Source organism: Anastrepha ludens, chromosome 3 (genome assembly GCF_028408465.1).
Source record: "Anastrepha ludens isolate Willacy chromosome 3, idAnaLude1.1, whole genome shotgun sequence".
NCBI lineage: Eukaryota > Metazoa > Arthropoda > Insecta > Diptera > Tephritidae > Anastrepha > Anastrepha ludens.
The window spans coordinates 130,691,909-130,713,760 of NC_071499.1; the positions used below are offsets into that span (position 1 = coordinate 130,691,909).

At 34.9% G+C, this 21,852-nt stretch overlaps 1 protein-coding gene and 1 long non-coding RNA gene across 2 annotated transcripts in view; both read right to left on the bottom strand.

The window, feature by feature from the left end:
- Nucleotides 1–6,883, bottom strand: part of LOC128859270 (uncharacterized) — a 63,725-nt gene extending 56,842 nt beyond the window's left edge. Inside the window, exons 1-2 of the long non-coding RNA XR_008454119.1 lie at nucleotides 6,789–6,883; nucleotides 3,301–3,498 (exon numbers count right to left, since the gene is read on the bottom strand). This is a non-coding gene — a long non-coding RNA (uncharacterized LOC128859270). The remainder of the gene's footprint in view (nucleotides 1–3,300; nucleotides 3,499–6,788) is intronic.
- Nucleotides 6,884–14,951: 8,068 nt separating this feature from the next.
- On the bottom strand, nucleotides 14,952–17,702 carry LOC128857744 (mucin-2). Its single transcript, XM_054093488.1, has 3 exons — nucleotides 17,670–17,702; nucleotides 16,080–16,150; nucleotides 14,952–15,996 (listed from the first exon to the last, which is right to left on the bottom strand). Exons 1-3 carry the CDS (start codon nucleotides 17,700–17,702, stop codon nucleotides 14,952–14,954), a joined length of 1,149 nt encoding a protein of 382 aa, XP_053949463.1.
- Nucleotides 17,703–21,852: the final 4,150 nt, after the last annotated feature.

Genomic DNA, 21,852 nt, shown 5'->3' on the forward strand with positions numbered 1-21,852 from the left:
ATGAACTCATACTACATGTCTCAGAAGTAGTTAATATTAGTCCTATTGACTGGCACTTCTATAATCAAATGTATTACATCAGGTTCTACTTATCCCAGATGTTCCCTGCCTCAGGCTGGGAAGTGCTTGAAAGCCTGGTCTTACGATAAACTTTCCGCCTCGCGCACAAATTTTAAAATATCTACAATAGGAGCTTTCTTGATTTCATTCGTATACATTTGATCTCGACGAAAGATGTGCAGTCTTATCTTTGCCAAGGCAATACAGTTGCACAATCCTCATTCCCAATGTGGGTTTTTTAAAGATGATATCCATAGAGTATAGATTGAAGATTTCCTTATGTACGTATCAATAATTAGCCAAAGCCGTTTGTCTGATGTTTCCATTTGGGAAGGAGTTTTAACTAAAGCAAAATTGAGCGTTTAGCCTAGGTTTGGCTGGACGGCAGAGTTAGACCGGCATTAAATAAATTAATAAATTAATTGCTCTCAAAAACGGGCACTAAGTTAGCAAAATATGTAGGGTAAATTCTATATGGCATAAGAGTATTTTGATGCTTTTTCCTCTAATTCAATAGCTTTTGGAGTGAAATTTTAAACTTTTTTAGCGATACTGTAGTCATATATTTGAATCATTTAAATACTAAATTAGATGAATTTTCAAAATACAGTTGTCTTTTATTTACAAGAATTACAGGGTAGTCAATCTAGTGTTTAGCATTTAACTACCGATTTTTTAAATGTAATAGCAACAATAATATGGCTGATGTGTCCAGAATTTGCTTTATTGTTAGTCATCTACAGGAGCGATTGACTGATTCCGAGGCATAAACAGTTCTAACCCGCTCTAGGAAGAATATATCAGGTTTTTTTGAGGTATGTGAAAATGAATACGTTCTAAGTGTACAGACGAGTCAACTGTCCTATTTAAAAAATCGACAACAAAGCAGAGAATAGTATAATATATTATATAAAAGTATGCATACTTCTTCTACTTTGTATTGTATGAATTAATCGCATCAGTGAATTATCAAGATCTGGATGCAAAACGAAGAAATTTCTTTTGAATGCGTTCAAGTGTATTTATGTCGCACTGATGATATGGCCAAATAAAGACGACATACTTCAGCTTAGATCGTAGGAATGAAGTATTGTAAATAGTGGCCTTAAAGTATATGGATCCGTAAAATCGGAAGCAAAACGCCGAATGAAGGCAAGTGTAAAAAACGATTTGGCGATGATAAAATTCAAATTTCTAAGAAATTGGAAAGTGGAGTCAAAGATTATTCCCAAATCAGTAATTTCATTAAGAATATTTAGATGTGAGTTCTTTAAAAAATACGAGGTGAGATTAAATGCTTGGGCTTAGAAAATGCCTCATGGGAGGCAGGCTTAGTACAGTTTTAAAAATATTTAAGTCGTCTGCATGTAAAAGAAACTCAGAGAAATGGAAGCATTCAGATTTGACATTAATAAAAATTACAAAGAACAAAGATCCCAAAATGCTGCCCTGAGCGACCCGGAAGAGGCAATAAAAGGATAAGAAGATACACTATCGAACAACGACTTCACATTCACCAAGCAATCAAAAATGAACAACAGTTAAAACATAAAATCGAGGTTGTCATTGCTAAGTTGAGAGCCGAAGCAAGCGAAAGTGTACTGCGAAACTAGTGTGACAGAATGGGCTACTCTAAAGCCAGTCGGGGAAGTTATTTGAGTGATATTATATTCCGTGCGTAATTCCACTCCTTCCTGAAGATTACTACTAATTGAGGTTGAGATTACGAGTCGAGAAATAAAGCATGTGCGCTAGACCAGGTAATATTAAACTTATAGAGCAGCTTGATTCAGAATTTCATGCTTACAGGCGAGAGAAATAATAAGCATAAGACCTCGAATGATCATTTTATTGCTTCGAAAACAGAGAGGAGAGCATAAACAGCTGAATTATTATATTAGGATTTTCTTAAATTTTTCAAAAGTGGCATAGTGCATTTCATTACCAGAACTGGATCAACAAGTGTTAAGTCGCAGTGAAGAATAGCATGGAATATTGACAGTTGAATGTACGCTACCGAAACGAACCGGATTTACATTTGCCTGAGTGCTGTAACTTCAGTAGCTTTTCTCCATATTCTATGGGGGGTATTTTTATGCTGTTACAGCAACAATAAAGAGGAGTGCCTGAATCGGCTAATACAAATACAGAACAAACTGTATGATAGATTTACTTGTCCTTTAAGGGCGTGAGGCATTTCTTGTGGTGCCTTAACTCGCCTCAATTTCTTTACTTAAAATATAAATTTATAAAACACGTTGAAAATTGGTATAAAATCTAATTCAGCACACTTAAACATTGCTCCTAGATGACGCATTTTTCACGGCAAATCCACGTGGGAACGAAATGTTCCACCTTGTACTTTTTTGCCAATTTCGTAGGCACATAAAATGAATTTTATTACTTCTTTTCCTCTCGCTGCGTTTTTAGCATTCAACGCGTACAAGTAGCCAAATTCAAACTTGAATAAATGTTAATTCTAGTTTAGCAATAAAACTGGACAGTCCTTATGCGCAATTTTATTGTTGCTTACTTTCCACCCGCTTTTATTGCTTTTTATTTATTGCTGTAGCAACCCCTAGCCAACTTTGTAGGGGCAACCAAGCATACGAGGAGTAATGCGGTGTTTGTTAGAAAAAGTGAGGGATGTGCTTGATCACCCCAAAGCAGGACTTGCGCAAAAACTATAACAACAACACTAACACCAATCAACCAAACGAGTGAGAAGCAACGAAGCATTATAATTATTTCAGTGACCACAACAAGAGACAACAAACACGATTAATGTTACGAGTAAACTAAAACACATTGCATGCCAGCAACAACAATGCTAGCATAAATAAGGAACCAGTAATAACAATAACCATAGCGCAGCAATGCAAGTGAAGCACCAGAAGAAGCGATATCAGTAACGGAGGGGTAGAGGCAGGGGCAGAGGTAACGGCAGCGACGATGGCAGCTTTGAGCAAAAAAAAGTCATAAAAACGACGAAGCGTGACAAACGGCAAAAACCCGACTGCACAAACGATGATGAGTCGACGATGGCGAGAAAGACTAGAAAAAGTGTAAAAAATGGACAAGTGTTGGTAGCGCTTGGGTCGCGCAGGGCATTCTTGTATGAACATGTACAAACTTATATAAGTGTATATTTATGTATATATACAATATATATATATATTTTTTTATGCTTATATATACATATATTTATATAAATAATATTAATAATCATGACTCACTCACCTCTACATTTAGACAATTTGTCGCGCAGATGACAGTTAAGGCCAACAGGCCGAGACTGATATTTCGTGATGTTAACATTTCGTCAAAATGTTTTGTTTTTGTTATTTTATTCAATATTTTTTTGTTCAATTTTTCGCCAAACACACTGGAGGAGTTAAAATATTGTTATTGTTTCTACGCAATTTTACGAGTGTTTCACTGGATTTAGAAAGTGTTTGGAGGTTATTTAAGAAATTTAGAATGAAATAAAAGAAATTATTCTTTTAAAAAATATAATAAAACATCGAAAAGTTAGCAGGGAAAGGGCAACTAAGAAATCAAAGAACAAAAAAATTACAAATAAAATGAGAAGCATTTATTCAAAAATCATGTACGCTTTTAATGAAAATACAATAAAACGAAAAAATTTAGAAAAATCAAAAGTTAAAGAAAAAATCCATGAAAAATTCAAAATGCAAAAATTATTAAGAGGAAGGCATTTTTCAAAAGTGGTGCATATGCATAAACAAAGCTTTTCATTTTTCCATAAAAATAGTTTGAAACATTTTTATTAACTTCTTTAAGCCATAAAATGGCTTACTAAAAAATTTCGATCAATAAAAGTATAAAATTTAAATGAATTTTACGTATTTTTATTTAATGTCATTTTTGTGATTTTTTTTAAAGAAAAAAGATAAATTTTGTATTCACACTCGATATTTGTTAAAAGCAGAGTTTTTTAGTTTAATAAATTAGTAAAACAGAAGCATATTTAATAGAAATGTTCCCATCTACATCTCAACTAAAAAATATTTGTAAAAAATTAGAAATTTATGAAATTAGGAATTGAAATTTGTCTCTATAAAAAATTATACATTTAAGTCGATTATTGCTTGCTAAGACAAGGAGGCCTCGTTTGACAGAAAATGCATCAAGTTTTAATTTTTTTTAACAAAGGAAATTTACAAATATTTTCGAGTTAAAAAATAAAAGAGTTCCAAAAGTTTTATTTCAAAAAATAATAAAAAACTTTAAAAATGAGTACCAAATGAGAATACTCATTTTGAAAAAATAAATAATAATAATTATAATAATAAAACAATTTGGAGAAAATTAAATCTTACATTAAAGCAATCAAAGGATTATTTTTTTAATTTTTAAGCAATGCAATTTACCAAATCTGCTATTTCAAATATTCATTAATCAATACCAGGAACAAGCTCCAAAGATGTAACTTTTAGAGAACTGCGCGAAATTTTAATTTAAGTCAGAGTGTTAAAAATATTTTGAAACTTCCAAAGTTGAAGAAATTTCAATTGAAATGGAGTAAAAGTAATGTTTAAGCATTTTAAAACTCAAAAAAATATTTAATTTGAAACTATTAAATATTTTATCTAAGTCAAAAAATTCTAAAATAATAAAATACCACAAATGTGCACACTTAAAAAAAAAATAATAATTAAAAATATTGTTTTATTTTAAAATCAAAATAGTAAAAAATTAGTTTTTCTGTTTTGAATATTTTGTATATATTTTTTTTTTTTTTTGTATATTTAATTAAGTCAAGAAATATTTAAATAATGAAATTTCAAAGCAAACTAAAACTTTAAACAAAGGTTATCTTTACAATTTTACAAACATTTTATTTAAATACAAGGAAAAAAAATTAAAATATTTTATTCAAAAAATGTTTTCAAAAATTTTTAAACATTAAAGTTTCAAAAATATGGGCATTTAAAGAAGGTGAATAATGGAAAAATAATAATAACATAATTAAAAAAAATATTTATGTAATTTTAAAATAATGAATTTGACAAATATTTTATTCTATTAAAAATTAAACATTACTTTTACTAAATTTATAAATTGAAATCAATATTTTTTTATAGAAAACCAAAGCAATTCAAGAAAAAATTATAAATTATAAGTACATATAAACATTGTAAAATATAAATTATAGTAGTAGTTTATTTGTAAAAATTTAAATGAGCTTTAAAAAATCAAAAACTTTTTTTAAATTAAATGGAAAAAATAAAAAAACAACAACAACTTCATTTAATTGAGTTGTATTTTAACAACAATAATACATTTTTTTAACAAAATGATTTTTTAATTTTAGATATAATTATTAAATTCGTTTTTTTTTTTGTTTTTGCATTATTTTATTCCTTTTCAGTTTCTAAAATTGTTTGTCTTTTTTTGTTTTGTCTTTTTACACTAAGTTTTTATTCCTTTTTATTTTCCCTATTTTCTTATTTTTTTTGCGTTATTTTATTCCTTTTCTCAATTGTTTTTGTTCTCTTAGAAATAATTATTTTGTTCGTTTTACTCCGATTTTTTATTCCATTTTTATTTCCCTATTTTTTAGTTTTTTGTTATAATTTTATTCTTTTTCAGTTCCGGAATTGTTCTTTTAACAAAGAAATTAATATGTATATAATCTTTTTTCTTTTAATGTCATTTTTCCTTTTCAGTTCTCAATCTTTTTAAATTAAGCCAATTTTTTCTGTGACGTTCTGGCATGATTAATTTTTTCCACCATACAAATATGCTTTTTTCACATTTTTACATGCATATGTTTTTTTTTAATATTTTCCCCTATAGTTCTCATGGTTTTTCGAAAAATCTTTTCAACGTTTTCAATATCACAGAGTTAATAAATTTCCCCATGCGCCCAAAAGTATGTAACGGCTGTCAAGTGTAAAACTAACGACTCTGGCTCAGACATAACGCAATTAACTTTGCTAGCTGCTTTTTCGGCTGCAAATCGTTTTTGACTTGGTTGGCTCAGCCACACTTCCGCTACACCACCAACCGACCAACTAATTCAACACTTCTCGTATTATTATTTTTCGTTTTTTTAGGTTGTTTCGCTTGCACTTTTGCCTTTTTCACACTGTGTATGTGTACATATATACTTATTCTGTCTACACTTTTTAGTTGCTTTTTTGGGCTATTGCTTTAGTTTTGTTGTTTTTCTTTGTGGCTCGGTTGGTTACGCACAGCCGTGGAGCGCATAAAAAATTCGAAAATGTCAGTCACACCCCTGAACGAGAAGAATGTGTGCGACACAACGCCCCCCTCACCACTCAGTCTGCACACTTTTGCAGCGTGACTGAGGGATAGCCAGACTTATAAGAAAATTTTTTAAATATTTTTACTTGAAATTTGCATATTTTTCTGCAGCCCATTTGCACGAGAGATATAATTCTTTCTCGAAGTACCGCTTTAGCGATAGTCGAGGAAAGAAAATCTTCAGTTCGAATTCGTAACCTTTTACGCAGCACCAAGAATTCCAATTTACACTTTGCAAAGTTGAAGAAATCTTCAGCTGTCCAATGCCTTCCTTTGACACAGAAATTAGTTTGCACAACACTCGAATCAATTAGTTTCTGATTTTTTACTTAATCCACTTTAGACTTTGACAATTTAGCGCCCCACCTTTCAGCAAATGGCAAATCGCTTGCTCATATGAGGAAAGTGCAAAAAAATTGCTTTTCTTTGCTTACTCTGCAATCAACTCATTTGGTTGTTCGCCCGTTCGTTTGCTACGCTTCGATTGGTTTGATTGAAACGCTTTCAAATGTCGTCGACGACAGTTTGATGTATGGAAAAATTTTGCACTTAGCAATCACCTTTAAGGCTGTCAACGGCAGTGAGCGTCCTTGTGCGCAGACGTCGCTCTTCAACACCGTTAAGGTTCGTATTCGAAAGTGTGGAATGTAAGGGAAAAGTCAATATTTACACCGAATTAGCAGTGAAGAGCATTGCAAGGCGTTTGCGAGCAAACGGGGTTGATTTTAAGGAAAACGGCAGGTTGTTTTGGTGCATTTTGTAGTTATTAAAAGATTATGATGAGATTAATAATTTTTAGATATTGAAGCCTAAAAACAGATTATAATTGGAGCTTCCATACGCTATGAAATACAATATTTTAAACCGTCCATTTATTGTTTGTAATTTTTTGTTGAAGATAATAAGTTGAATCAACGGACTTGGAATGAAAAGCAGTTTCAAATACTGACATGGAAATTTAAATAAATGTTTCAAGAAAATTCAGTTTAGATTAGGTTTCGCTGGCTGCCACTCTCAGGCATAAAGGGCGGTTGAAAGGTCAAACGCAATAGCGCTTGACTGTACACAGTTAATACAGCCCCTAATAAAACACAGAATGAGAAAAGACCCAAATCGAGTTTTTTGAGGCAGCCAAGACGGTTCTTGGAGCTGGAATAGGGCAATGGGAGAGATAGTATTAGACTTATTCTAATTTTCAACCGCCACTGCAGTGGTTGAAATAATAGTTTAAGGAACAAAATCCAGAAATCCAGAAATCCTTTGCTTGGCCGATGGCTGAAGCCATAGTGAAGTAATCAAGATAGTGATCAGTGCTTAAACGAACACACTCGTGTTTGACTAGCATACCGTTAAATTCGCTGTTTTTGTTAGTTAAACCGAATGTGAAATGTTCTGCGTCACAGTTGATAATTTACTTCTTATATTTGAGTTTAATCGTAGCTTAACTATCAGAAAAAAACTAAAGTTGCGCTCCCATGGAAGCATTTCTGGGCAGAGGATGACCTTTCCTATAGCTTCAAACTCAGCTTAAATTGGTTCGTAATTAAGCTAGTGATGATTTTTAGATCCAGTTTGCTCAGCATTACCAGGAATTTGTTTCTGTCGCCGGAAGATCAGTAAAATTTTTCTACTGAGCTGATTTCCACTTTTAAAAATTCCAGAATAATTTAAAATAGTTAGAATAAGAAATATGTATTTATAAGTACCTATTTTCATAGCCAACATGATATTTTCCCCTTTGCAGTAAAATCGACGGAATCAAGGCGAAAAAACGTAAAAAGAACCATTTCGAGATTCGCAAAAAATCATCACTGACGTTCGATACTTGAAAAAGCAAACAGAATTGCGAGTATTTATGTAGTATATTCGCTTTTTCTAGAAACGATTCATACAAAAAGTGTCAACAGAACAGCAGAGCGTGCAAAGGACAGTCAAGAAGGCAGAAGATAGCAAAGCAGAGTATGAAAATTGCGGAGTGCTGATGAGCCTGCAAGAGCGCAAGCAAGTGCACATCCGCTACGCTCTGAAATTCGACTCATGCGCCGTGCAAATGCATTCCAACCACATATACAAGGCTGTAATATAGTGTGGCTAGGAGGAAGAGCAACAACAAATTGTATCATTTTTTCTATGCACTGCTTGCTGGAATTGTGAGCAGAGAGAGCAGAGAGACCGAAATATCAATGAAAACGAGTTCAGCGGCAGAGCGCATTTTAGTTAACCAAGTTGCGATGTACTCGTACATTTGTTCTGCTTGTCGTACATATGTCTCGAAAGTTATATAAACATGAGCTTTCAAAGTCAAAAGCATTTAAGCGATGAGCTTTGCAGCTTTTTCTTCTGCCTTTCGAAACGCAAACGGAAATACAGTCCGTGGCTTATTTGGGTTTGAGCACAGGAGCGGCGGAATATTTCTCAATACAAATTCGATAAATTAAAAAAATTCTTATTTACTCTGATAGCGAAGAGGCTATTAAATATCTTCATGGGTTCGTCACTAAATCCATCATTGCACGCAAGTGCCGGACATCACTTAACGAGATGACGGAATATTTCCGCATCAATTTGATATGGGTGCCAGGGTCTAATGACATACCAGGCATTGTAAGGCAGACAAATTAGCGAGTGAGGACACTATCACTCGCCTCCCTCTTGGTATGGAGATTGCAGGTATACCCCTCTCAACCAACAAACTGCGTGCTTCAAGTGGCATTGACACTTCAGCCAACACAAGATGGGTTGATAGTTTGGCATGTTGCACTACAAAAACAATTTGGCCAAAATGGGACGTTAGGCGCTGAAATGCGCTGCTTCATTAAGGGGTTATACGCAGTTATGAAGCAAGTAAAAGACGGGTTGTCAAGGATTTATCCTGAAGAAGCTTCAGAATATTTTAATTTGAAAATTTTTGGCGGTTATAAAAGCATCCTTCAAGAACGTAACAAAATTTTTTATTTATGAAAATGTTGATTATAGAGCGCGCTGCAGGCGATTTCTGGAACCTCCTTTAAAAAAAGACGATTTACGGTGTACATCGTAACTCAGGATTGGATTATCTGAAATCAAAAAACCAAACAAATTTTGTTAATATATTAGATTATCTAGTAATTAATCGTTCGGCTAATCAAAATAGTGAATTTTCACAAAATGGCAGCTTTTAAAAGAAATGATTTCGATTTTTACGTTAAAATTTGGCCGTAAATTGATTATAAAATGGAAAATAAGTATCAGATTTACAAATGGAACGATTAATTACTAGAAAATGTATCTTTAAAGATTGAGTTAAAACGGTTGACCGATCAAACAAGCCGTTTTCGAGAAAAAAACACGTTTAAAGTCTCAATACCTACCTTAAAACGTGCCGAGGCATCTCTACATATTTAGGTATAACTCCGAAAGTATTGCTTAAATCTACTTCAAATTTCATGCGTATACTTTTGAATATATGTACATTACAAAAATGCAATAAAAAAAATCGATTTTTTTGAAAGTCATAACTGCGTATAACCCCTTAATCAAGGAAAAACATCTCTAAGTTTGTTGCTCTCATCACAGTCCACTGTCTCCTAGGTCTACATGCTCAAAGATTGAAGTAACTCATTTCGGGCTATTGCAGAAGCTGCAAGAATGAGGAGGAGGAAGAGTATGTCTGACTTCTTCTCTGAGCGTGTCATGCCACTAAGTTTAGGTACCTTGGCTTGTCGTTTTGGAATGATGCTGATGACCATAGGGATATACGTGTCAGCCAGATCAATGAGTTTGCAATTAAAACAAAATGGTTTAACGCGGAGTATGAACTGTTACTCTAGTATCACAATGGATCGGTCTAAGTGAGTTGCCACTTTTACATACATACCTACTTACCGACCTACCGACGTACCATAAACAACCCAGGATGGGCATATACCCGAAAAAATTGTCCGTCACTGATACCACGAAACTATAGTATCTTAAAAAACACCCTGTCGGTGCTCAAATTAATTGGCCAACAATTGTAATTAAGGCAAAAACAGGTAATTAAGACACGTAAGATGAATACAGTGAAAAAAATTAAAAAATGCGAATGAGAAAAAGGTAAAAATTTATTTGAAAATTAAAGTGGCTGCATATTTGCATTGCGCATAAGAGTGAATGGCAACATACATAAATGGCCAACAAAGTATTTATGACTTAATTTCTGGTTAACGCAACACTTTGCAGAGGTGCCATAGCACTGGAGCATGACTTACATGAATTGCGTGGCTTTATTCAATTATCAAAAGCTGAGTTGGAGCGAATGGTAGAAGGTGGTGAGCTTATGTTGGTGAAAAAGTTTGAAGAAAATAAAAGAGAAGTGAAAAAAGAAGGGAAAAAATTAAAAAAGAAGAAAAGTAGAGTTTTTTGAAAAGAAATTGATTATTGTTAGGTTTAAGGCACTGCGCCTATAAAATCTGCTTTTTCCTTTTTCAGCAATGTCCATTTTCCCGTCCATTATTAGATAGTCACCCAGAATTTTTTACATTACGGCATCAGCGCAGTGCTCTGAGCTCAAGCATGCGCTCTGTATTCTCATTCTCCACTCAACAGACTCAGCAAATTCCACACAAATAAATGTTCAATAAAGTTAGTGCAGAGCTCATAGCTCATAGTTCAGCATACGATGTCCAATTAGAATGGGTTTGATAACTCCAAAATTATTCTTGGAACACCTCGTGCATTCCTTATAGTATTTTCAGTTATCTAAATATATTTTTTTTATTTTTTTTAGCTTCTTCCTCTTCTTTGGTAAATAGTGCCCACTTGCCGCAAAATTAGAAGTACTTTAGACTTATAAAGGGTGCTAATGCTCCTTACTTAGCAAGTTTATCAGTTAATCTCATCAACTGACCAAACTAGGCAGCATATTAGGTCCAATCCTGTACCGAATTTTTACACACGATCTGCCAACTACCAATCGTATTCTAGCCAGTACTTTTGCCAATAACGCAGCGGCAGATGCCACAGAAAAGCCTTTCGAGCTCAAAATCCACATAAATAAGGCACTTCAAAGTGGGCGAAAATAAATTTTCACATGTAACCTTCACCACAAGGAGAAAAAACTTCCCACAAATCCTCTTAGACTCTACTTCAATCCCGCAATATGATACTGCCAAATACCTAGGCAATCATTTGGATAAACGACTTACGTGGAAAACGCATAACTTTGCTAATAGGAAAGCTCTAGAATTCGTATTTCGAATAAGTCGCCCCTCTCAACTGAAACCAAGCTTTTACTTTACAAATCTGTTCTTAAACCAATCTGGACTTATGCAATTCAACTGTTAGGCACAGGATTGAATTCGAACTTGGAAATTTTGCAACATTTTCAGTTCAAGACCCTACGCACACTGGTAAACGCTCCGTGCTACGTGACGATTGCCCAAATTCATCGAGACTTAATAATTATTTTAATAAAAGCGGAAACAAAAATTTAACCAGCAAATACCGAGTTCGTCTCCAATCACACTCAAATGAACTGGCTTCCGCTCTCATGTCACCATTGCGCGTCTTTTTAAGTTTGATCCAGCTCATCTTAAAGCTACCTACAAAGTGTTAAATTTGTTTGCTAGAAAGGATATTTACAGGAAATTTACCTTTAATACTTAAAACATTGTCTCTTTTTAAATGAATTCAAATATGAATTATTGAATAAATATAGACAGAATACAAAATGATGTTTAATTTACAAAACAATAAAGGAGAAAAAAAGGATTTTTGAGCTCATTTTAACCAATACTTAGAGATCCAAATTTGTTTGTTCATGCCAACGGTTTCAGCGCCTAAACTGATGATTGGTTCTATCAACCCAGATGACTGCCGCGTAGGCTATATTGGAAGGTACAATCGCCGTGTAGATCCAACTCTTTTGGGGAGTAGCCCCGATCCTTTTCGGTCGTGGATTTTAAAGTTCCCCTCTCAAAACACCTCTTATAGGGCATCCATTGGTTTATATCGAATGCGAAGTTGCTGCCAAACTCTTTTCCCAACCGCAAAGCTACTACATGTAGTTTCTACTGTGTTGTCACCACAAGGATCAGATCTTCAGACATTAGAAGATGTCTTATTTGGCCCAAATACGAGGTACATTCAGCAATGATAGAATATAAGGTTGCGCCATCCCAAGACCCCAGTATGGAAAGTACACAAACGAATAGAAAAGAAAAAGTAAGCGAGATTTAGTGGAAAGCCATTAGCGGCAGAATGCATCTCGCACACATACATACATTTGCACACAAAGGACTCGACGACATTGGTCATATTAAAGCTGCTACAGCAACAATAGCGTAATCGGGAGACAAATAATCAAAACCTGCTCAAGTAGAAACTTTCCCAAACCATCGATTTGTTATAAATTCCAATGTAATTCTGTTGGGTAAACCATGAAATGCTCAACCAAGAAATAATCAAATGTAGTACAATGGGGTTCGAAATTCCTGAGAAGTGCCACCCTGCTAGCTAAGCATTCAGGTTAATCGTATGCAAGCTTAATCTTGTCGCACGCACTGGCACCGTCGTTAGAAGGTGTCAAAGTCGCAAGTCAAAACAAATACCACTGGGAAATGAGCGATAGTAAGGAAACAAAAATTAATCACAACAATTTGTCAAAAATAAGAGTTGCTGGAGAAACGACTATACAAATGAAAAGTCACTGTATTATCAAAAAATTATATGCCTCTAATAACAACAACAATAAACAGCGTATCGCCACACAAAAGAAGAAATGTAACAAAAGCAGCAGTGAAAAGCTGTATCTGTGACCTGAAGCGCATCGTTAGCAAATAGAAAACAAATCGTTAATCATGTTTCAGCAACAAAGCGATCAACAACAAAATGTGTGGGGTGCACACTTTCAGCACGAACGATCGTCATACATATTAGATTCTCTTCTCTTTCGCACGCGCTTATCAAGTGCCCACATACTTCTCCTTCTGCCTCTCACTCCTCACTTTTCTTCTTCATTCTTGCTGTTGCCTGCTGTACAGCTTTAATTTGCCTCATTAAACATGTAAGGTGTGCCCTAAAAGTCGCGAGCATCAGTTGTTCAATTTCTCAATTACAGTTCGAATATATTTCAAACAAAGTTGTGCCGACTTGTCCTCTTCTCAACATTATTTGCCTAACTTTGACTCTCGACCGCTATCTTTTTTTTTAATTGCTGCTTAGGCAATACATATCAATTTGTTTATGCGCCCAGTCATGTAAACCTGCCACTTTGTAAATCTTTTGTTGTGACAGCATAAATCATTCACCATAAGACTTTGTCTTACAATCTGTGGGTCCGCCACTTGCATGATTTTCTTTTTATAAAATCATCATATCAGCCGACATGTAGAATATTATGTTAAGGCGCGTGTCGCATATTTCATAGCACACACACATATGTATTTACATTCGTATTCGGTGTGTTATACACCCAGAAAACATTTAGAGTCATAAATTAGTCATTGATGAGTTCCTCCCGCAATGAAGGTGTTTCTTCTCAAAAGTCATATTATCGCCTTCAAGGTACTTCCCGTCAACTGCAACCCACTTCCTGCATTTCGTTCCTGTGTCGAAATTTCAAGCAAACCGGAGAAAAACTTACGAAGATATTCGATTTCAACCAAACTAGTCTAATTAGGGAAACTTGAACCAAAAGAAATATTAACCGAATTTTTTGTTTTCGTATTCAGCCTTGGGGATCATTGCCTGTAGAACCGTCTGGCACGCCATTGTAATCAAAGAAAACTGTGAGTAACACCTTCTCATTTCGCCGAATTCAGTGTGCCTTTTTCGATCTTGCTCCTTCTGGCCGCTTCCATAAGCTTTGGAGCGCGTAATTCGATGACATCTTTTTGGTTTTGCAAATCTCATCTTACTTGCGGGATTAAGGACTTGTTTAAATCAGGGAGCTTAAAGGATGGTTGCAATGATCTTCTCACATTTCTTGCGATAGCTATTCGTCGATAGCTAGTATTCGTCAAAGTGATGCTTCCACAATGCTATCTTCAGCATGGCGTGGGCTGGCCCGAGCAAATGAACATATGTTTTGTTCCTTTGTTTACATTTTCTAGTTCCACCTATATGGTACCGACTTGAAAATATGGATAGAGAAAAACGAGTACAATGTTTTAAGGTTTGAAAATCCCCCATAGGGCGTAACCTCTGCTCTTTTTACTGCACTTTCATTGATCGGTACATGATGGCAATGAAAAATACCAGGTGTTGTTTATGTGCGCAATGATGGCAGTCGTGAAGGTGTGCGATCCAAATTTGGGAATTAAGGAGTTAATGCTACAGAATTGGGTACCAATCACATCTACGGCGCTTAGATTGCGGTCTGGGTTGTGAGTGTATGGGTACACTTTCTAAAACCATTCAACTAGTTTTTTCAGGCATGAAAAAGAGGTACATAGATTAATTAAACTCTCTTCTCCAAATTTTAAATTTTTTATTTCAAAATAAATTTATTTCACTTAAGTTATAAATGTATAGTATAAATAGATTTAAATTGTGGTTGAATTTATTTAATAATTTTTTTATTTATATATTTTTTTTTTCTTAAAACTAAGTAAAGATGTAGATCCATTTATTTTTATTTATACGACCTTCTGCCTCTCTGTTTCATGTGTCGCCCTTACAGCTTCCTCCTGACTCTTATTCGCACCCGATTTCTCTTCAATGATAGTCGTCATCTCGTGCGGCAGCTTTGGGAGCAATTCACTTTCTGCTTCAACCTTTCCGCCCACTTGTGTTTCTACCACAATCTGAGCTCCAGCTGCAACATCTTTTTTCCGCCCACCTTCCTCATCAACCACTCTTTGTTCGTCAGGCACATTCATATCTTCGGTGCGCTCTAGTACCGTCAAATCATCATCTCCACCGCCAGTGGTGCGTCCTTGTAAAGAGAGCGCTGCATTGCCTTCTGCACCTGGCGCAGCCACATTAACCGGACACATGCAAGGCACAAATTGTATTGGTCCACCATGACTGTTGAAACGCGTCGCTGACCCGGTCTTATAAATGGAGTAGTCCGGGTATGGATAAGCAGCGCGATAGTAGGGCGAATTATAGCCCATGTAGGCGCGCCTATTGTAGGTCGGATAGGGATAGGGAGACGAATGAAGGTGAGTTGGAGCACCGTCATAAATTGGTAAATTTTGGATAAAACCTGCCGACAAAGGCGAGCTTGTAGTTGTGCTTCTGGTGCTGCTGGCGGTCGTTGATGGTGGCGATGGTGTTGTTGTAGTTGTGGTGGTGGTGGTGGTGGTAGTGCTGGTTGTTGTGGGCTTCTTAGTGGTAGTGCTTGTTGTAGTTGTTGGACTTGGTAGCGGCTTCGTATGCAACACTGGCTGTTGTGGCAGTTGATATGCCACACCTACACTTGCCTGTGGCTGTTGATGCTGCTGCTGTTGTTGTAGTGCCAAACTTACGGGATATCCACCGACAGGCATGTATGCGGTATGCTCGTAACGAGTGGGGCCTGCAAGCAGCGGCGACTGTAAGGCACTCGCCGTATGATGGTAGTAAGGAAAGGCGGCAAAAGGATTGCCCGCTAGCGGTTGGTAAGTGTAGGTGCGGAAGTACGTGAGTGGTATCTGCTTGAGGGTCAGCGGTGGCGATTTACTGGAACAATCAGAATGTCTGTATGTTTAATAAATTTAATTTTACTTTGAGATATTTTGTGGATGAGTTATATGAAAAATTCTGGAATGTGTAGTACTTACGTTGTAGTGGTTGCCGCCGGAGGAGCCCACCAGAAGGCGTGGATGGGCAGTAGAGAGGCGCCAGAGAGGAACTGAAAATGAAGGAAGTATAAGATCGACATTTTATTATTTCTTTGGAAAAAAATTCAATTTAAAATTAAATACTTGCTTTGAATTTGAAATAAAATTAAAATTTAAGATGATTTCAAAAGTTACTTTACTTTTATATTTTATTTACTTTAATACAAAAATACACCCAAAAATATTTTGGAGAGTTGTCCAATTTGTTCAAAGTAAGATTTTTTGCGTTTAACTCAGCCAATTTTTATAAAAGCATTTCGCTAGCCATAGAGCGCCGGTTAATTAGTGAGAAAGTCGAAATGTTTTATGAAAAATTATTTGAAAGCAAAAGTATTTTTAGACTGCCTATAATTTTCAGATTTCATTGATCAGTTAGAAAGGAAATTTAAAAGTGGAGAATATTTTGCCTTTTCAATTAAATTTTGTATCAACATTTGTGGCTCATATCCAGCATTTTTATTACTTTTTTTTATTTTATTTTATATATTTATAAATATTCTTAAGAAAATTTTTCTTAAAATAACTGTTTTTCTTTTTAGGCTTCAAGCATACAAAGATATTTTTGGGCTTTTTATTGGTTTAACTTTTTCAATCGTTGATTTTTCTATATTTTATTACTTACTATTTTGAAGAAGTTAAAAGAAATCAAAAGAGTAAAAAAGTTTGTTAAATTAAAAATAAAGCTAAAAATAAATTTAGTTTAATACTTAAAAGAATATAAAAACAATTCTTACTCTTTTGAAAAAAAAAGAAATTCTTTAAATTAAAAACCAAAAAATCAAAAATCAAAAAAATATTATTCAAAACATGAGAGTTTGTCAAATAGTCCTTTTAATTTTTTTTAAATCAAAACATTACTTTTGTTTCATTTTTTTAGTTAAATTTAAAAATTTTATTGTAAATATTTTTATTGGGAAGAAGTTAAAAATAAATTTATTTTAATACTTGAAAGAAGTTAAAAATATTCAAAAAAAATTTTGTAAATTAAAAAAGTAACAGTTTTTGATACTCAAAATTTGATGGTTTGAAAAAAATTCTTTTAGTTTTTTTTTTTATCAAAACATTGTCTTTGTTTTGTTTTCTTTTTTAGTTAAATTTTCATTGTAAATATTTTTATTATTATTATTTTCATGATACAAATGATTTTTATCTTTCACTTTAATATTCAATGTTCTTTATTTTAATTATTTCATTAGGCTATTATTTTTTTCTTTTATTTATAGTTTTTTTAATTCAAAATATAAAAAATTTTCCTTGTTCGGGATTACTCAATTTTATTGTTTGTTTGCGATTTTTATAATTTTTTCTTAAAAGCGTAGTTTTTTTTTAATTTGTACGATTTTTAAAACTTTAGTACTTTTTAAGCCCATATTATTTCTCTTTATAAATTTTTTTCGTTACTAAAATTAAATTAAAGGAAAACTTTTAGAAATATCAATTTCAGCTTTGAAAACGTATTAATATTTTACTGTTTAAAGTTTTTTATTTAAAAACTTAAATTTTTTCCTTACAACTTATTTTTTTACCCACCAGAAGATATTTCAGCATCTTTTCGATTACCATTTTCAGTTTTAATATTTGTTTTTAAAAAGACGGTCGATGGCCTTTGGTACAGTTTTGTAAAATATCTAAGTGTTTCCACCCAAATTGGTCCTGCTTGCAACACTTTTATGAATTCATTAGTTCTTCACTGCGTAAAAAATTGAATTTTCTTATGTCAATCACATTTTTTTGCACAAAATTCCATTTTTTTTTTTAAATGACCTTTTTTTTTGAATTCTTGAAATTCCTCTCAGTTCAGTTGTTTAATTTATTTGTCTATTTTTGGTCCTTTCATTTTCATAATAACCACCACGTTAACCGAGCTCTTTCTACATCCTATATTCTTGGTAATCCTTTCGCTTTCACTAACGAAGAATCCACTTTCCACTTATCCACTTTCTTTGACCGCGCGTCTGCAACAATGCAATAATTCTGAAACGCTCTTAAATTATGCTTTGGCTTTTTATACCCGAAAACAGGGAAGAGCTACAAAGAATGGTCAGCATTTGAGAAGACATGAAATTTTAATTCTAACAAAATTAATTGAAGCACTAAAATAAGTAAAGTAGAGGCGGCGAGGGAAATAAAAATGAAGCTAATACAAATACCAAAAGCAAAAGCAACAACAGCAATATACTTAAACCATGGAAATCTTAGCAGTGGGAAGAAATAACCAAAATTAGTTCTCAACAAAAAATCGAAATTGAGAGAAAAAACTGAAGGCAAAATAGAAAAGTCTCAGAAGAAAAAAATTATACGTAATGCAACACGCACGACTGCGTGCAGCGAGCACGCAACTGAAATCAATAAAGCTGCACTAAAGAACAATAAAGCAACACCAAAACAAAACATAATAGCAGAACAAAAAACGAAAAAAACGAATGAACTGTGAAATGAGAATTAGAAGGAGTGATGAAGAAAGAAGCTTATGCGCCGCTGGCGGCATTTGACGAATCCACAAAGTGCGCACCTAGCAACAGTCTGCTGCACACTCACACACTGACACGTCCAACTAGTCAGTGAGTCTGTTGGACTATTGAACGGTGAATGGGTTGGAGGCAGTGGCACAACAGCTCGTCATTTATGGCATCATTAAAAATAAATCTAACTAAGATTTTATTAACCATAATAGGTCAAGCCGAAGGGGGCAAATGATTGAAGAAATTGAAAAAAATGGAAGAATAAATATTAGGTGCAAGAGTCAATAGAGGCCAGGCAGTAGCAGTGAATAAATTTCGACTAAAAGGACTTATCAGCTGGAGTTTTTTGAAACCATTAAAAAAAGAAAAGAAAATTGTAATATATGTGAAAAAATATATATGTAAAAATTAAAAAGGTAAAAAAAATTACGATAACTTATTGCCGTATTGAATTACAGAAGTTATTTATTAATGTTTAAATTTCTTATTAGCAAAGCTAAAAAATTATCGTAAAGAAGAATTATTGCTGTTTAAATATAACAGAGATTTTTTTTATAATTTTTGTACAAACTTGAAATGCAGTGCAAGCACTGCTTGAGCTCTTCCTACATTCATACGTTTATATTTTTTTCCAAATTGATTGTTGTCATTAGCCGCCTTAGCGCTTTTGTATACAGCGAATAAGGCCCATTTCGCGTTTGCCAAGTGATCGAATTGCACGAGAACTTTTTTTAAATATAAAAAAATATTCAAGTATGTGAAAACATTTTTTTTTTATTTTATTAAATTTTTATTTCATCAAAAAAAATGTTGTACAACGTTTTTATAAAAACTAAATATTTATGTTTAAGTAATACGAAACTACAGCTTAACCACTAACTAACTATATTTAACATCACTTCTTTTCAATATTTCATAATTAAAAATAAATAGAATTTTAATGTTTTCACATTCGAAAGTTTTCCAAAAATTTTATTTTATAATTAACATAACTTAAAATTTGTTGAAAATAAACAAACAAATTAATACGATTAGCTTGCAATAGCTTTAAAAAACGAAAGCTTTTCAAATTCTATAAATTTGAGTCGTTCGGTTCTCGTACGTCTGTCGTGTGTATGTATTTCGAAGAGAGGCGATATTCATTGTTTTTTAGGCGATGCTGTCCTTTATACCTGCAAAAAAAATTAAATAATAAATATAATGAAAAATAATAAACATTAGCGAGAAACAATCAAAAAAGGTCTAAAAATCCAAAGGTCACATACATTGCCACTTAAAGAGCTTTTTTACAATATTTTAAAAGGTAAAGCTATAAAAAATGTAAATAACCGAAGAGCTAGGCTGTCTAAAAAATTGAACAATGGAGTAGAGCTTTCGGTAACGCCTTCATAAACTTGCAAAAGCTTAACGATTGTCAGATTAAAAGCTTAACGATTTGACAGCTATCTTGCCTTAGTAAATAAAATGCTAAAAAAGTAATTGAAGTAGAGCTTTTTTTAGCGCTTTCGTCAGCGCTTTCATAAGCTGGTACAAATTCAAAATATGCACTCACCTCGAATTGAGTATAAACCAAGTCTCCACATCATCCTCATCATCATCCACATTCCGCTCCGCACCTATATTATCACTTACGGCATTTGCTTGCGTTACTTGCTCCTCACGTTCCTGTTGCGCGTTCTCAAGCGGACTATCAACAGTGTTCTCAACCATGAAAGTACGCAATGGCTTTTCCGTTTTCTCCGTTTCACTCCTGAGTAGCTTGCCCAACGTGAATACCGGAAACGCATAGTACTCTTTGGATAAGGAGTAGCGTGAGCTCAACGTTGGCGGCTTTGTAGGTGCTGCGGTTGGTTTTTCTAGGCTGTCATCGACGTAGATAATATCCAACTGATCACCGTGCATTAGTAGTTCGTCCTCCTCCACTGCATCTTCCACACTATCCGTATCAGATTTGTAGGATATTTTGTAGTTGACGAAAGAAGGTGGTGTCGTGGACGATACCTCCAGGTCAGTGGCGAATCGATGGTTTTGCGGCGGACTTGGTGCCGTCAGCGGGTAGGGAGTTGTCGTCGATGTGATGAGCTTTAGCTGGTCCGAAGTCATTGGGGTCCACTGCACTTCGTTGGGTGAATGATAGGCAGAATAGAGTTTACCTTTCTTCGTACGAAACTTTTTCGTTGGCGGCGCAGATTCATCCGTTGCCGAATCTGCGGTTGGAGGCATAACAGCTGGGGCAGCGTATACCACACTCGGTTGAACAGTGGTCGCTTCCTGGTTCAACGCTTGCTCATGCCCCAACATGCGCGACGCCTGACTCATGTCAATAGCTTCATGAGCATAGAAAGGAATGAGCGTGAAATTCAACGTATCCGTACTTCCCGGCAGGCGAAAGCGCTCCACAATCGGCTTGGGTCGGAAAATGGGCACAGTAGGCGGATAAAGTACTTGTCCCGGCACTGGCTCCTGCATCGGATACTTGGGCGCGGTCAATATGGTGTTAAGTATCAGTTGGCCTTTGGGTCCAGTATAAATGAAGACTGGCGGCTCACGATCGCTTTCATCGCCAGGCATGCTATCGAAGGTGGGCATGCTGATGCGCGGTATGTAGTTCTCACGTCGGCGTGTGGGAATCACTGTGTCAGTGGATATAAAGCGTGGCTGTTTACGTGTCAACTGAGGACGCAAGCGCTGTTGGAAGCGGACATGTTGCAAGGGTAGATAGCGACGTGGGAGTTGTAAACGTGGTGAGTACTTATAAGCAGGTGACTGTTGCATGGTCCGCTGAGATTGGTGGCGAGCTAAGTGTGGCGTGCGCGTTGATTGTTGTGGATGTAATTGTTGTTGTTGATGAACACTCATAGCGTGCGATTGGTGATGTGCGACTCTATTTGATTGACTTACTTGATTGGAGTGCTGCAGCGTTTGTTGCTGCGGCTGCATCTGTTGCATTTGATAGTTGTAAGGACTCTGCGTTGTGTAGACCAAGTCAGCGTAATCGCTTTGCGGCACTTCATCTTCCAATATCCAGAGCGGTCGTTGTTGATTGAGGTAGCTATTGCCAATCACATGCCTGCTGCCACCCAACAGACCGTTTTCTTTTGTCGACGGTCGATTTATTATGGCCGCTGTGAGTTGAAGGCAGCACATCAACAGGAGTTGAAGGGAGACTCTTCTGCGCGTAGGGTGCATGCTTTACCTTTGCTTAGTATGGACAGTTTTTTGCCAAACCTTTCACTTGACAAACGAACTAG